Raw genomic sequence first — 15,968 nt, 5'->3', positions numbered from 1 at the left:
CTATGAAGTACGGGATCCAAAATGACGTCAAAAGCATACGTTGTCAACCTTGTTCAGTGCAAAAGTTACGATAATTCTTACAGGTTTGATGGAAAAGACCGTGGCAAATTTTCAAATGAAACAGATTGCCTGCTTCCAATCTCATATTAGTGCCTAACACGATTCTGTGAGGTGGACAAACATTATTCCTTTAACTACTGTATACCAAATTTATCCTTAAACGATCGTAAACCACATTGACCCTTAAACGATCGTATACCACATTGACCTTGCAAATGAATAATTCTACCTTATTGAAACCGTATGTATGTGAACATCAATTCAGCCCCTTAGCTTAAGATGGATAACACTTAAATTGTATGTATATGGTTATTAAAAGAAAAAGAAAGTCAACTTTGAAAGTGAAACAAAGATAAATCATTTAATTGACTGATTCGATCCACAAAAATCTTCTTATACAGGTAAAAAGATAATAAACATTTATTTTTCATCTATAAAATGAAATTAAATAAACTTAAAATAATCAAACAGCACGAGTTTACTTAATCTATTTATATCTATATTTATGTTTACATCGCTTATAACACATTTCGACGAAAAGTCTGTAACTGTTTTAAAATTGAGATGATATACGAACCGTAAAACATATTACGTTGCTTAATGGAATAGGCCAAAATATCTTTTTCGTTTCGTCTTTAAATGTTAAAAAAAAATCTGTCAAAATCTTCAACATATACATCTATTATGCGTGTATTTGCATAAGGTCGATTTTTACATATTGTGGAATTTACTGACATGTGAACAATTCACTTCTGATTTAAAAGAGGTACTAATGATACCAGAGGGACATTCAAATTCACAGATTGTAAACAAACTGACAACGCCATGACTAAAAATAAAAAAAAACAAACAAACAAATAATAGTATAGGAAACACAACATAGAAAACTAATTTTAAATGTAATCATTTCACATTCTAAACATTCAACGTTATATTAACCCCAAAACACCAAATGAGTTCAATTGCTATATTGACTGTAGTATTTTTATTCACAACAGAAAAATTTAGCATCATTCAGTGCAGTATCGTCATCCTCTCCTTGGGGAGCCTCAATTTTGGTCTGTAAACCACATATGGCACTGTTAATAGAACAGGTGTCGCTCCATTCACCATAAGTGCCAAATGGTCCAATCCCAGGAGGATAGGTAAGATCTTCGGCAATAAATTCACCATTGAAATATCTGCATCTGAATCTTATGTAGTTGACACCAGTGCTATCTTTATCAACCTATCAAACCAAAGAGATAACATATCTTCAGAATTTATACCAGTTTGCACAAAACTATTAAAATCGGAGCATCTGTAAATCGTTTGGGGATTAGCCGTTACTTTAAGGGCGGTGTATTGTGACCAAATATCTTTCTTTACTGTTGCGAAAAGAAAATGAACGCGAATATAAATCGTTGTATGTATGTTTTACTTGGATCTTTCCTTATTAATCTACATTGACATCGCGAAAAAAGATTGAAAACTAAAGTATTTTCGAAACTTACTTTTATTACAGTAAGTGGTAGCAAAACAAAGATGGGGAGAAAAACTGAACAACAAAATAAACAAAGATAGAATTAAGTCGGTTACACATGCCCATGAGCTAGCCAAGTTTAATATCTTTATGTCGTTAACGTTCAAATGAAACTACATTTGAGAAAAGGTTAATGTATTGCAAATTCCTTTACAAAATGAATTAAAAACATTCCAGGTTATTAGCCTGATAAACACTCATGATATTGAAATTTAAAGCAATGATATCATTTTGTTTTAATGAAAAAGATGTGAAAACTAGATAAGCTCATTATTTATTATAACCATTTCACAAATTAATATCATTTATTTATCATTTAATTTTGCTATCATTAAAAAATCAAAAAAATCAATCGATTATTTGTAGGTTTCTGCAATAAAATTTAACAATTATTATCTCATTCTTTCAAATATTGCAAATCAACAATGGCATCACAAAAGTACGTATTTTTATTTCAGTAGTTATCAAAGGAATCAGGATTATAATCTAGTTCGCCAGACGCGCGTTTCATCTACATAAAACTCAACAGTGACGCTCATATCAAATTATTTATAAAACCAAACAAGAACAACGTTGAAGAGCATTGAGGATCCATATCAAAATATTTATAAAGCCAAACAAGAAAAAAGTTGAAGAGCATTGAGAATCCATCAAAATATTTATAAATCCAAACGTGATGGATATTGACGTATCAATTTGAAATTTTGGGTCCTTAATTAATGCTCTTCAATTTTGAACTTGTTTGGCTTTATAGATTTTTTTATCTGAGCGTCACTGATGAGTCTTATGTGGACAAAACACGCGTCTGGCGTATTCACTCATAATCCTGGTACCTTTGATAACTATTATAAAGGTTTTCCTTAGGGATTTATCAAAAATATTGCCAATTTGAACATTTTTTTAAAATATATTATTTGAATCAGGAACTAAACGCTTATGATGATTCTTGGAGTTAAAGCTGTAATATATATCAATATCGTAAACATGAGGTTTGCCAAGCTTTATAACTAGTTAAAAGTAAACTAGCGAGATAGTAAAACACGAGTGATAGTGGAGAAATCTGTCTCTTTAATGATTTGTATACTTCCTTTTAAAATTCTTGCAGAACGTTGTGTATTTTTAAAATAAGGACGTCATCAGGTATTCTTGCTTTTGTCAGATTGTCATAATAGAAATTCGGGATAAATCAAGAAAATTTCTACCTTATTTTTTCTAGAATCGCCTAGAAATTGTAAAAATAACATTTAACGAACAAAAAACATAATAGTTAATGATCTATGTAGCTTACATCGTATGGATCTACTTGTAGAGAAAAGGCTGTGAGAAATGTGTTAGCTGGACAAAGTGCCTCCCCTGTCCAATTTCCCCATTTCTGCTGACCGGAACTAGCCCTGTCACCACAAAGATAACTTCCTCTACTTCCACAAATGATTTCTATAGCATTCAGTTCTGACCTATCTTTATCCTGTCCTTCGATCTGTCAATGGAATGCACACATTAAAAGAAAACTTACTAGCCTTTATTATACAATATTCTGATATAACGTCAATTTTATTATTCAATCGTAATGTGCTTTTGATTTTCTGTTAGATTTTTGTATAATTATTTTTTTCATAATAAGATATGTCCACAGTACAAGAATGCCCCACTCGCACTATCATTTTATATGTTCAGTGGATCATAAAATTTGGGTAACAACTATAGATTAACACTATAATTAGAATGATCATATCATAGGGAACATGACTTAAATGAAAGTTACAATTTGATTGGACTCCAACTGCATCAAAATCTACCTCGACCTAAAACTTTAACCTGAAGCGTGGCAGACGAAGAGGGAGACGAACGGACAAACAAACGGACGCGAAGACCACAAAACATAATGCCATTTCCTACCGTAGTTTCGGCATTCAAAATCACGTGGTTATCCTGAGGAAATTAAATTTGTTTGGTACTTGTTATGTGCCAAAAAATTATTCATACGTTGTTATCTATTGTTCGGTGATATCAGCTAAGTTTATTAAATGTATATTGTATAAATATGAAAATTGTAACCTCCAAATGTTTGCGCATTTCGTTCATAAAATAATGTGTGTATACCTTTGTTATTCTTATAAAAGAATATTGTTACAGTCATAAGTAAACTGCTAAACCGCCGAACAGGTTGTCACAGATGTATTACAACTGCTGCAACCATGCTAACGTTGGAACAGGTTTTGTTTTTATAAATGTCCCAATAAGACATTGAATCAGTTATTAATAAACTCTAGAAATACCGATATTAAGATTGCTATAATTATTATATAGTTAGAGTCATTAAGACTTTTTAAAGTCACAGATACAAAATCCTTCGTTAGAAAAATATGTCAGTAATTATTCATGAATCTTAATGCCATTTAAAAATGCTAGAAAAAGATAAGGTACCTTGAAAGGGTTGCAACAAAGGTTGTTTTTTTTTTAAATTGCTCACGTATTTTAGATACCAAAATGAAAAGAACCATCAACACTTGCATGACAGCTAACTCATTCATATTATTTTCTCATAAAGTATCGAACCGAAGATGATTTGCTATGAATTTGGTTTTCATTCAACCTTATATAGTTTAAGTTAGTATGTTTGTTTTCCTTTTATTTTGACAAGAAATAAAGTGAATTCAGTTTTCAATTGAAGTTTCTGCTTGAGTTTAGTTGTTTAAAAGCTTATCTTAAAGTTTTAGAGAAAAATATTTAACGGGTATTATGAAAGAGGGGCGAAATATACCAGAGGAACAGTTAAACTCATAAGTCTAAAATACACTGACAATGCCATGGCTAAAATTGAAAAAAGACAAACAGACAAATTATAGTGCATACGAAATAACATAGAAAACTAGAGACTGAGCAACAAGAATCCAAAAAAAAACTGGAGTTTGTCTCATGTGCTCCGGAAGGGTAATCATATCAAAATATACATACTTTCATTCTGAATCCAATGGCATAATGACCTTTCGTGCAAAATTCTTCAGATTCCCAAACTCCATAAACTCCGCCATTTGTTACAGATAATGTATTCTTCACTGAAACATCAAAAATCTTTATAAAGATAATAAGATTATAACATGAAGATAAACTCATTATGTTGTATGAATGAATAGTACTGAACAGTTTTCTTCAGCAATGTTCTACAGCTAAATCTGTTGTAGCTTTTTGAAATTTATGATCAACGTTTGAAACATTTCATAGCTAAACTTGGATTTGTCATTTTCTGTGATCAATCCTTTCAAAAGTGAGAATTTTTTTTCTCGATTGGTTCGGAAATGCATGGAAAGTGGGAAAATTTGAGAAAAAAGTTTGCTACCACTTTGTGTGTGCTCATGACATGTTTTTACGGTTAATGTGCCTCAAATCGATAATTTGGGAAACACAATACAACCATAGTTTATTCAATAAAGAGCAAAAGAAGAAAAGAATGACCCAACTACAGTTTGTGTGATAAGTGTCCTATTTTAATATAGAATTCAAATTAGAATATGTATAAAAGCATTTATAAAAATGTCTCTTTGTAAATGTTGTCAATGGAAACAAAAGCTGATCCTTTTGCAGTGGTTATACTAAAAATAGACATTTATAAATGGACAAAATGATAACTTCACATTTAATAATTTCATACGTCCAAAGCTCTTTTCTTTATTTGCCTTCATCAGAGACGACAAAAGCCGATGTTTTCATAGCCAGGTATGTGTGACGTAGAAAATATTCGTTCAAAATATAATAGAAGAATACTTATTAAATTATGAAAGTATATTCAATAGATAGAGAAAAGATTTGTTAAATTTACAAATCAATAAAAAGGTTCATATTTTATGAGAAACATAATAAAATTGATTTAAAAAGTTTTAAACCAAGTTACAACGCAATATTATGTAACAGGAAATTATAGAAAACATTATCAAAAAGATTGTGACATGTTAATCCCCCTGAAATAAATTAAGCTTTAATAATTATGAAAAGGGGCACATTTTAGACAATAGATCATTATCAATAGGGATAGCGTCCCGCCGAAGGCAAAGCGACTATTTTATAAAAAATCGTCTATTGTATAATAGGTTTTAGGGAGGAGTAACTCAAATTAATTGTAAATTGAGGAGTAAATTATCTTTTGATTGGACAAACAAATTTAGGTTGATCTTTGGGTGACCACCTGGAAAAAAGGTTTTAAGGGATACATTTTGATAATAAACTTCACTTGGTCACTTTATAGCAAAAGTAAAGATATAGCCTGAATTTGTGTCCATTATATTTAAGGTATGTAAAGTATAAGTGTTAACAATTAATTAAGAATAATAGTTTAACTCCTAACTATTATTTCGTTAAGTCAAATTAAAGTAAAAGAACTTATTCAGTTACGATTAGTCTATATATATAATTTGTAAAGTTTATAGGTTTGTTGAATATAAGAGAAATTAATCAAGAATTTAAGCATATTATAAGTTCCGTAAAAATAACATGTTTGCAGCTATTGGTTTTATTTTTATAATATTAAAGGGACATAATTTGATATTGTTTAAAGAGCAATCGTAACTACTCGGCCATTCTCGCTACGCAGTACAATAGCTTCGTGCAACCAGAAAGGCCGAGTTGTTCCGATTGGTTTAAAGAGGTAAATTCAGTAAAAAATCTCCCATTGACTTTAATGCTAATCTATGTGTGGAAATAAATTTATACCTGATTTACCTTTAGAAATTAAAATCTTTCATATATCATTCATGAAAGTACAAATGTAGCCCTATCTTTTGCAACAATAAAAACATAGGGTCATACGGCTTTTTTGGGCATTCACATGGCCTTGTTTACAAACAATGTAGATTCGTACTGAATTCCCATACTGACCCCCATTACTTTTCAACCCAGAAGGGAAAAAAATTAGTACAGTCAGCATTTTTTTTTTTTTTTCAACTCTAGTTTTGATCCATCTACCAAAAAATATTTATTACAAACATTATCTGCCAATCAGAAGACCATATAACTTCAGTGTTATACAGAAAGCTCTCCCCTAAATTGGCGGTCCCTGATGAAGTATATTTATTTACTGAATTTACCCCTAGAACAATACTCGTTTGAAGAAAACAATTTTGGAAATAATAAGAACTGAAGGAAATTTCAAAATGGTATGTATAGATAAGTTTAACTCTAAGATATTCAGGAAACTGAACAATAAGCCGTAAGTCTTGGGAAAGCGAAAATAAATAGATTTGATCAACAAGAGAAAATGTTTATGTCAATGGCTGAATGGGATACTAGGACTATGAAAATAATGTTTATTACTTAAGAATACAAAGATATCAGTAAATATGTATTGCTCGAAAGTCCTAAATTAATCATATCTTTCAATTCTGATCAAGCATTTTACAATTTGCAATACAAGTCATTAATTTTTATAAGAAATAAAATATACTGCCAGTTCAATTTGAGGGGCCTTTTAATGATTCCAATGATGTTGTTTTATAATAGGGTATGGTGATCAATTTGTATTCCTCAGAAAAATATGTGTGTTTAAAGGATGAAGTATGTTTCTTCCCCAATTTGAGCTTGAAATGTGAAGATTATATATGAGAATGAGGTATACAATTTTACAATGTTCATTGTTAAAGGTTTAGAATGAAATATTTAGTATGACAAATAGTCAGGAACAATCCATATTGAGTGTTAACTCTTATTTTATATATATAGTTAAAGAATGTAAAATGAGAGTTAGTTCCCTTGTTAAAAGATGATTTTGGAATATACAGTTGAAGGTTCTTTATATGAATGTATGTGTCTTTTATTTGATATCATTAATTCATAATGTATGTACAATTGTAATTAAATGTTCATGATGTTCACTTGGTCAGTTGATAGCAAGAATAAAGATATAGCCTGAATTTGTGTCCATTATATATTTCAGGTCCAGCGGCAAAAAGTTATCAAGTATAGCACAATACCAAACATCCCCAAGTATCGACACAACGGATTTATGGGAACCGACACAATTCACGTGCTATGTTACAATGAAATACTTCCAATAGTAAAATCCATTAACAGTCGAGCTTTACGTAATGAAGTTAATCCATTATTTCTTTACAATTTTAATATTCATAAACGGACAAAGTACTGACTAGCGAGTTGACAGTCAAACAACAGAGTATTAAAATTATAGAAATTAAATTAAAACATCACCATCACGGTGAATAATTAAATGCGCCCTAAAAACAATTCAGGAACGTTTTAGGAAATAATTATAGAGATCCTAGATTTCAATTAATATCAAAATATTCCCATTTTTTGAAGGGTTAAAAAGAATAGGTTATACTTACTCATCTGTTTACGATCAATATGTATTAGGTCTGAACCTGATAAATAGTCAAAATCTGTGTGACAGCATCCGGACTGATCCAGTTTACACTCTTCAGTCGAGGTTATATACGCTATTTCACAACATCTGTCACTAAATGTCATACATAATGCGGCACATTGAGTTCGAGACATTCTTCCTAGAGATGTGAGAGGCACCGATCGAATTTTCTTATTCTTCTCTACTACAAAAACATCATGTCTTGTTGGAAAATTCCCAACAACAAATTTTAGGTTTTGAAAAAGGAAGCTGTATATCAAAGCAAGAACATATACTTTCATTTCGGAAACAACAAAAAACTATAAAACTTCAAAAGTTTAAATAAACGCAAATACTAAACAGCACTTAAATTGTTATCCATTTTATAACTGCAATACTTGTTTTCTGTCGTGGTTGTCTGATGTCATTTGCTTTATTATATAATTGCTATATTTTCATTAAAAATTAATAAAACTTTTTTTTTCTTTATTGGTCCCTGGAGTAATTATTCTTTCCGTTCCTGCAACATCAGTTAATTGCAAAAGTAAGGTTTGTTGTATTCAAAACTTTTTAAAACAGGTAACGTCCTACTTGTTTTGCTTCGTTGACTTTGAAAGTAAAGCGCCATTGTTTCGGAGTTTGCATGAATACTATAGCCTTCCAAATGGGTTTAAATGAACCAATAGATTGTTGCAGTATGTTTTAAAGGCCATTTTTCTGTTTGACATTTCGTATCTTCACATCCGTACTGCCATTAAGTCCAAGGATAACTATAGTGTTTTCCATAAAGACTTGCATCTCTATCTTTTCAATTTAATTTTACAGGGGAACATGCATATAGTAACGATAATTTTTTTCAAGTCATTAAAGTTTGCATATTTGGCGTTAATATTGATTCACTTAACTTTTTTTGATTCGAGCGTCACTGATGAGTTTTTTGTAGATGAAACGCGCGACTGGCGTATATACACATTTTAGTCCTGGTATCTATGGTGAGTTTAATTATAGGGTCTTTGCATCGGAACTAAAAACATTTATTCAAAAAACAGTTTAACCCCGCCGCATTTGTACGCCTTTTCCAAGTCAGGAGCCTCTGGCCTTTGTAAGTCTTGTTAGTCTTGTATTATTTTAATTTTAGTTTCTTGTGTGAAATTAGGAAATTAGTATGGCGTTCATTAACATTGAACTAGTATATATTTGTTTACGGGCCAGCTGAAGGACGCCTCCGGGTGCGGGATTTCTCGCTACAGTGAAGTCCTGTGGTGACCTTCTGCTGTTATTTTTTTCTGTGGTCGAATTGTTGTCTATTGAACACATTCCCAATTTCCATTCTCAATTTTATATGATATTTTTACCTCTTGAAAGATAAACGTCTAAAGCTTAAGTAAAACTCTACTTGATAAATATTTTTCTTCGGACCAAATTTTGGAGACTCTTGAGACATTTTCACCCGCTTTTAGCAATATTTTGTATCAAATAACTGCAGTTTGTTGCCATGGTTACACAAACAAATATTATATTTCATCATCATTACTATTAAAAATCAAATTTGTGACTATGTAAGATTATCTTTCCTTTAACATTCACATATACACCACAAATATTAAGCCTGATTTGTTATAAAGGAAAGGAAAGAAGAAGTTTAAGAGTGTCAATTTTAAGTTTTTTCCTAACTGTGTATTGCTTCCTTATGGCAATTGACTAAGCACAGAATTACTTATATTTAGACAAATCATACCACAAATCTATCGATAATAGATACCGTCGTTGGGCTTTCAAAATGTTGTAAATAAAAAACAAATCAAGAAAAAAATATCTCACAAACAGGCTTGAAAATTTTGACAAAATGCATGCTTCCAAAATGTCGTACTATAGTATGTGAACTTGAACATTTTTGTAGCCAAAAAAGTCATAAACGACATTTTAGAAGCCCAGCGACGATACAATTCTGAGGGAGAAAGATCTTTTAGTATGACAATATATGATGGTTTTGTTTTTTATTGTTCTTAGCAACCAATATAGACATTTTGAATAAAAGGAAATGTTTCGGTCATAGATTGATACTTTATTGGCCCTTGGAATAGAACGAATGCGCATTATATAGTAATCTCAATAAAGAACGCTTTATATTTTTTTATACGAATATATAAATTTTTTATTCTAACTTGCAAGTATAAAGTTACAAATTAGCATGAATTACGTCTAAATATTCAATCATTTACCAAACTGAACAAAGACATAATACGACGGGTGCCGTATAAGGGAAATGCTTACCCTTCCGGAACACCTGATTTCACCTGGGTTTTTCTTTTAGTGGAGTTTGTGTTGTTTCTTAATTAATATTTATAACTGTTGATGTAAATGTCCTTTGGTTGTGTGAAGCTATGTTTACTCCTTGGTTTTGAGTGTTATTATCTTTGTTTCCCGCTGTTATAAATTAATTCAGTATTTGCCAAATTATATTAAATGCTTTGATATGTTGATCAACAATAAAATTGACCTTCTTTTAAGATTAATTAAAGTTTTGAAACAAGAAAAGAGAACACACAAATTGTAGTTTTAGAAACTTGACTTAAAAAGGTAAATTTACACCATGGCATGTTTCTCAAATTCTCTTTTTTAGTTGTTGCATTTCAGTCACAATTTCTAACCTTTATAAAATATTTATTCATGAACCAATTTTCAAAACCAGCAGACCAAGTTGTTATTTTATCTAGCAGAACACAGAAATCTATTCCAAATGGAATTTGAAATAAAGAATAAAATGTTTAACCTTAAAATAGCAATACACAGTTTGCAGTTTAGTTTCGCATTGTGGTCATTGTTATTTTTGTTTTACTATGAAAGTGTTTGAACATTTTATTTGATTTTTTATAATTAGTTATAGAATAATATTGCCTTCCGAGTGAGTTTATATGAACAATTAGAGTTTAGCATGTTTCAAAAAGGCCATTGATCAATTTGACAATTTTCAATTAAATTTTATGGAAAACCAATTTACAATCGGCCTGAAACACAAAACATGTACAACCAGAATCCAAATAAAAACATTAACTTCTGTGAAGATAATGATGTGTGAACTTGGAATGAGTGACTTACAATTTATGTATATGGCATTTACTTTACAATTTAATGTTTTATGATTCAAAGTACTGGTTTCAGTCTTCAAAAATCCAGAAATCAATGTTTTTTTGTTTAACCTATTCTTTCACCTTCATTAGTTCTCATCAAGTAACCACTTTGATGTTTCTGGTGAAAATCGTTTTATATTTTATCTATAAGCTCTGAATCAAACTTTTTTATATTATGTATTAATTGTCTATTAGCCCAAACAATGCTGATCCAAGAATGGTATTTCTTTCGTCGGACAAGGGGCAAGAATTCTAAACAAGAAACTGATGTGGTGATTGGGTTGGTACATCATAATGTTTATTGAAAAATTAATTGATAATTTAACTATACGTTTTACTTATTTGGTCTTAATCGCTAATTTGTTGACAGACATGCTATTTGTCTATGGCTCAAATTTATTTCCAGCTACCAGTAAAGTAGTCTGGGCTGTATACTTATTTGTTGATTCGCATCACTGATGATTTATGTATGGCCAGCTGTCGACGGCCCCGTGCTTATCTAAAAAGTTTATTTTGCATTTGTGAAACATGAATAATTTTGTTCCATTTACTTGTGTTTTCCAATAGCAATTTTGTAAAAACCTGCATTTTTGGAAATTGGGCTCAATCCGACTTTGTTTTTGTTTTAACACATTGTTTTTAACACTTCCTGCAGCATGGCTTGATATATTTTTGAACATAATTACGAAGAACATTATCATTATCTTTGTTCTTTGGTGAATTACGATGTAAGTAATAATGCTATTATGTCCTATATATTCTAGTTAAAGCAATTTCTAAGTTATTTGAGGTATAAGTCACGAAAAAGCATATCCACACATTTATTGATAGGAGTGTTTTCAATCATAGATTTTGGTATTTTATAACTACAGATGGTAGTTTACATGTTAGTTATGAGTTTTTTTTTTCTTATATTGTACCTTTTCACCAAATGTCTGTGGCTTCATAATCTGTCAGCTCCTGAAACATTGAATGTTTTATTGAATAAAATGATCTACATATATATGGTTTATAGAGGTATTACATCTATGGTTTAACTCTCTGCGCCCAAGGCAGAACAAATATCAATTTTCAAACCTTCGTATGGTCGAGCAACATTGCATGACTACCTGTTTGGTTTCGTGTTAACTTGAATACGTCCTGAATATGTTTTGAAACAGGGGACTAAACACACAATTAACCCTTACTTCCCGTACTGAATCCTGGATAATCATTACGCTGAACTAAAAGGTAAAATTACAAAAATACTGAACACCTAGGAAAATTCAAAAAGAAAAATCCCTAATCAAATGGATAAATCATAAGCTCAAACACACCAAACGAATGAATAATAACTGTCATATGCCTGACCTTGTAAAGGCATTTTCTTTTGTAGAAAATGGTGGATTAAACTTAGTTATATAGCTAGCTAAACATCACACTTGTATGACAGTGGCGTCAAATTCCATATATTGATTTAGACACAGACACTACGGGGCGCCGAATGGGACTCTTGTGGTTTTGTACAAAATTCAATTCTGTCATAACAAAATCATTTTTGTCTTACAAAACTATGTGCTACAGACTTGTTTTGTGAGAACTTCAATTTTGTGATGACAAAATTCCTTTGTGTAGACAAAATTCATTTTTGTAGACAAAATTCATATTTGTCATGACAAAAGTCAATTTTGTGTAAAAAGGTATGCAGATATAAACATATTTGCATACAAAATTGACTTTTGTTACCTGATATGGAAATTAAATCACAAATGTCAATTGTGTGAGTTAAGATTCAATTTTGTGAGACAAAATTAAGCTTTGTGGGACAAAATTGACTTTTGTGAGACAAAATTCAATTTTGTCAATTTTGTTGAGACAAAAGTCAATTTTGTTCATTTTGTTGAGACAAAAGTCAATTTTGTCAATTTTGTTGAGACAAAAATCAATTTTGTCAATTTTGTTGATACAAAAGTCAATTTTGTTAATTTTGTTGAGACAAAAGTCAATTTTGTCAATTTTGTTGAGACAAAAGTCAATTTTGTCAATTTTGTCTCACAAAAGTCAATTTTGTGTAACAAAAGTCGATTTTGTATGCAAATTAGTTCACAGAAACCAAACTAAAATAATTTGAATACAAAATTCACTTTTGTCGCCCAATTTTTAAATTAGGTAACAAAAGTCAAGTCTGTGTAACAAAAATGAATTTTGTCATGACAAAAGTGACTTTTGTCCGCTGTTAGATAATTTTGTATGACAAAATTTTAAATTAGTAGTATGATACAAATTTTGTTAAACTGAACTCATTTTTGAGTACAAAACCACAAGAGTCCCATTCGGCGCCCCGTAGACACAACAGGTAAAAATGTCAAGAATAGGGACTAAGCAGTCAACATTGTGTTATTATCTGCATTACAGTAGAAAAAAAACCAAATATATAAACAAACAGTAATCAGGGCAAATAAACACAAATATGGGATGTATAAGTATAGGGCCACATCATATGAAGAAAGAAACACTTAAAGGCACATATACAAAGCCTAATATCAAAAAATGAAAGACGAGAACAAAGAAATTATAATGGAAACATAACGCAATGACGAGACGTGAAAGTAACGATCTACGTGATATGTAACGAAGAATCAAACAAATGCATATAGACAAAAGTTTAAACATATAAGCAAAAATGAAAGACAAGAATACAAAAATTACATAGAATGATAACTAGATGTATAAGAACAGAGCAACGTCAAATGGAAACTTGTATAAGCAGAGTAAACAGTAAAATCAATATTAATAAAGACAAATAAAAGAATACAATTACACGTTATTAGGCTGATAAACAATGTCAGTAATTTGATTAAATAATTACATAAAAATAAGACGATGTGGTATGATTGCAAATGAGACAACACTTCACGTTCTTGTCCCAAATACTCATGCAGTATATGTTACAACTGGAAGTTTATCAAACAACTATTAACCAACTATTTGGCAAATTTGCAATCTATTCTTTACAGCTGTTCATTATCACTCAAAACACGATACACTGCAAAATTCTACATTTACCTGCCTAGATATGATTGACAGATCATTTGTATGATGACGTAAAATTAAAACTAGTTTATACCTTATTTATTACTACACACGTCTTACATGACGTAATAAGGTACCAGGATTATAATTTGATAAGCCAGATATAAAAGTCAGATAATGCATATTTTAAGGTTTTTCTTGTCATAGAACACACCTCGGGGTTTCAGGTTTGCCTCCAAAGAAGTCCTCCCAGAGGTCGGTCTTTTAATTGATCAATCCTGATATCCCTCGATGTGTTCTACGACAAAACTTAGAATATGCGTTATCTATAACTGAATCTTAGATAATTAGAATGAAAGTAATTCCATTTTAACATGAAATTGTCAATATTTTAAACTTGGCGACTTTACATACTATTCACCCCCCCTCAAGTAGTAAAGCATACTATACAAATGATATAAGAAGGCGAAGGTGCGAACTTTCTAAATAAGTATTATTTGTCACTATGAATAAATATGTTCTCGGACCTTAGAAATACATTCAGTCAAAGTAGAATCAGTACCTTGGCAACCTGCTTTAAAGAAATATGTAATGAACTGTGAGAATATGCCGGAATAATTAAATGGTATCAATTTGTTACTGTAAATTCATCTCTTTTTCATGGGTACCAATTTTCGTGGTTTGAGTTAAACTTAAACTTGTGTATATTTAAATTTGTGGCTTTGACAACTTCTACTCCTATAGACAATTTAAATCGTTGAATAGTTGAATTCGTTGATCTCCTGTACCTACGAAATCTACGAAAATTAGTATCCAACAAATACTATTTCATTCACATTATTGTAAGGTAGTTTCAAATTTACACAAAACTGTGACTGAGTAACTCTGATTTCTAAGACAGTTGGACAGAAACTTGAACTAAATCAATATCTTATTTACACTTTCCTGTCATAATAAATCTATTAAGTATATTTTTTTCTAAAATAATCCTCAATTTAGATCTGAATGACTTTATGTTTCTACTATGCATTTTAACATTCATTGGTATTTCTAATGACAACATGTACAAAAACACAAAATGATATATATCTAGTATGTTTCGACCATATTTATGGTACCCCAACACTGGTCATATTCACTATATCCTAAACATAAAATGGATCGGCGAATTGTACCAAGACTTTGACTGATGATGCATGGACTCCTACCTTTTCAATAACGTTAATATAAGAAAAATAAACAGAGGAAAATTTTGATGTTACAATGGCCTACCCTCTTAAGTTGGAGAACAGAAACATTAGTACGGCTTCTCAGTTTGGGATTGGTCAAAGAAGTTTGCCATTTATGTGCTGTACTTATGCAATTGATAATATACGTTTTATGATATAATACTATTTTCATTTCTATAATACATATCATCATTGAGTATACAGTGTACGAAAATCAGTCAACAAATCACAGTAAAATATAATCAAAAGACATATATAGACATGATAGAAGGCAGAATACAGTCATGCCAATGAAAAGAATAAAAACGTACGGCCAAAGGTTAAAAGTATCATTTCGTTTCAAATAAAACTGTGCTGTTGAGGCTATTTTTAAGCTCTCAATCACATATTTTCGGGATAAACAGAGGACCGAATTCGGTTTATACTTTTACGAAGTAAATCTCGAAAGTATTTAATCCTGAAAAGATATATAAATGGATTAATCATCGAATTTATACCTGCAAACAAAAAGGACGTATTCCGTATAAGTCTTGATGAAGGCATACCAGTATAGAACCCTTCGAGTAAATACACTATTGTTAAAGGACTATTTACAGCAAAGAAAAATAAAGCCATTATACCAATTGTTATGCACAGTTTAATATCGGATTTCTTGATTTTTCGAA

The 15,968-nt window shown here is 30.7% G+C and overlaps 1 protein-coding gene across 1 annotated transcript; it reads right to left on the bottom strand.

Moving 5' to 3' along the window:
* Nucleotides 1-752: 752 nt before the first annotated feature.
* On the bottom strand, nt 753-8,076 carry LOC134705322 (vitelline membrane outer layer protein 1 homolog). Its single transcript, XM_063564067.1, has 4 exons — nt 7,915-8,076; nt 4,538-4,638; nt 2,871-3,059; nt 753-1,288 (listed from the first exon to the last, which is right to left on the bottom strand). The coding sequence occupies exons 1-4, from the start codon at nt 8,054-8,056 to the stop codon at nt 1,046-1,048; spliced, it is 675 nt and encodes a 224-aa protein (XP_063420137.1). The 5' UTR covers nt 8,057-8,076; the 3' UTR covers nt 753-1,045.
* Nucleotides 8,077-15,968: the final 7,892 nt, after the last annotated feature.

This window comes from Mytilus trossulus, chromosome 2 (assembly GCF_036588685.1).
Source record: "Mytilus trossulus isolate FHL-02 chromosome 2, PNRI_Mtr1.1.1.hap1, whole genome shotgun sequence".
In the NCBI taxonomy this organism is placed as follows: Eukaryota; Metazoa; Mollusca; class Bivalvia; order Mytilida; family Mytilidae; genus Mytilus; species Mytilus trossulus.
The sequence above is the reverse complement of the archived record's forward strand: the minus strand, read 5'-3'. Positions and strand labels throughout refer to the sequence as shown.

Coding starts and splice junctions, on each gene's coding strand:
- LOC134705322 (XM_063564067.1), bottom strand. CDS start 8,056: ATGACATTTAGTGACAGATGTTGTGAAATAGCGTATATAACCTCGACT. Junction 4,639..7,914: donor TATTGATCGTAAACAGATGA/GTAAGTATAACC, acceptor TTGATGTTTCAG/TGAAGAATACATTATCTGTA. Junction 1,289..2,870: donor TACAAGTAGATCCATACGAT/GTAAGCTACATA, acceptor TTGGTTTGATAG/GTTGATAAAGATAGCACTGG.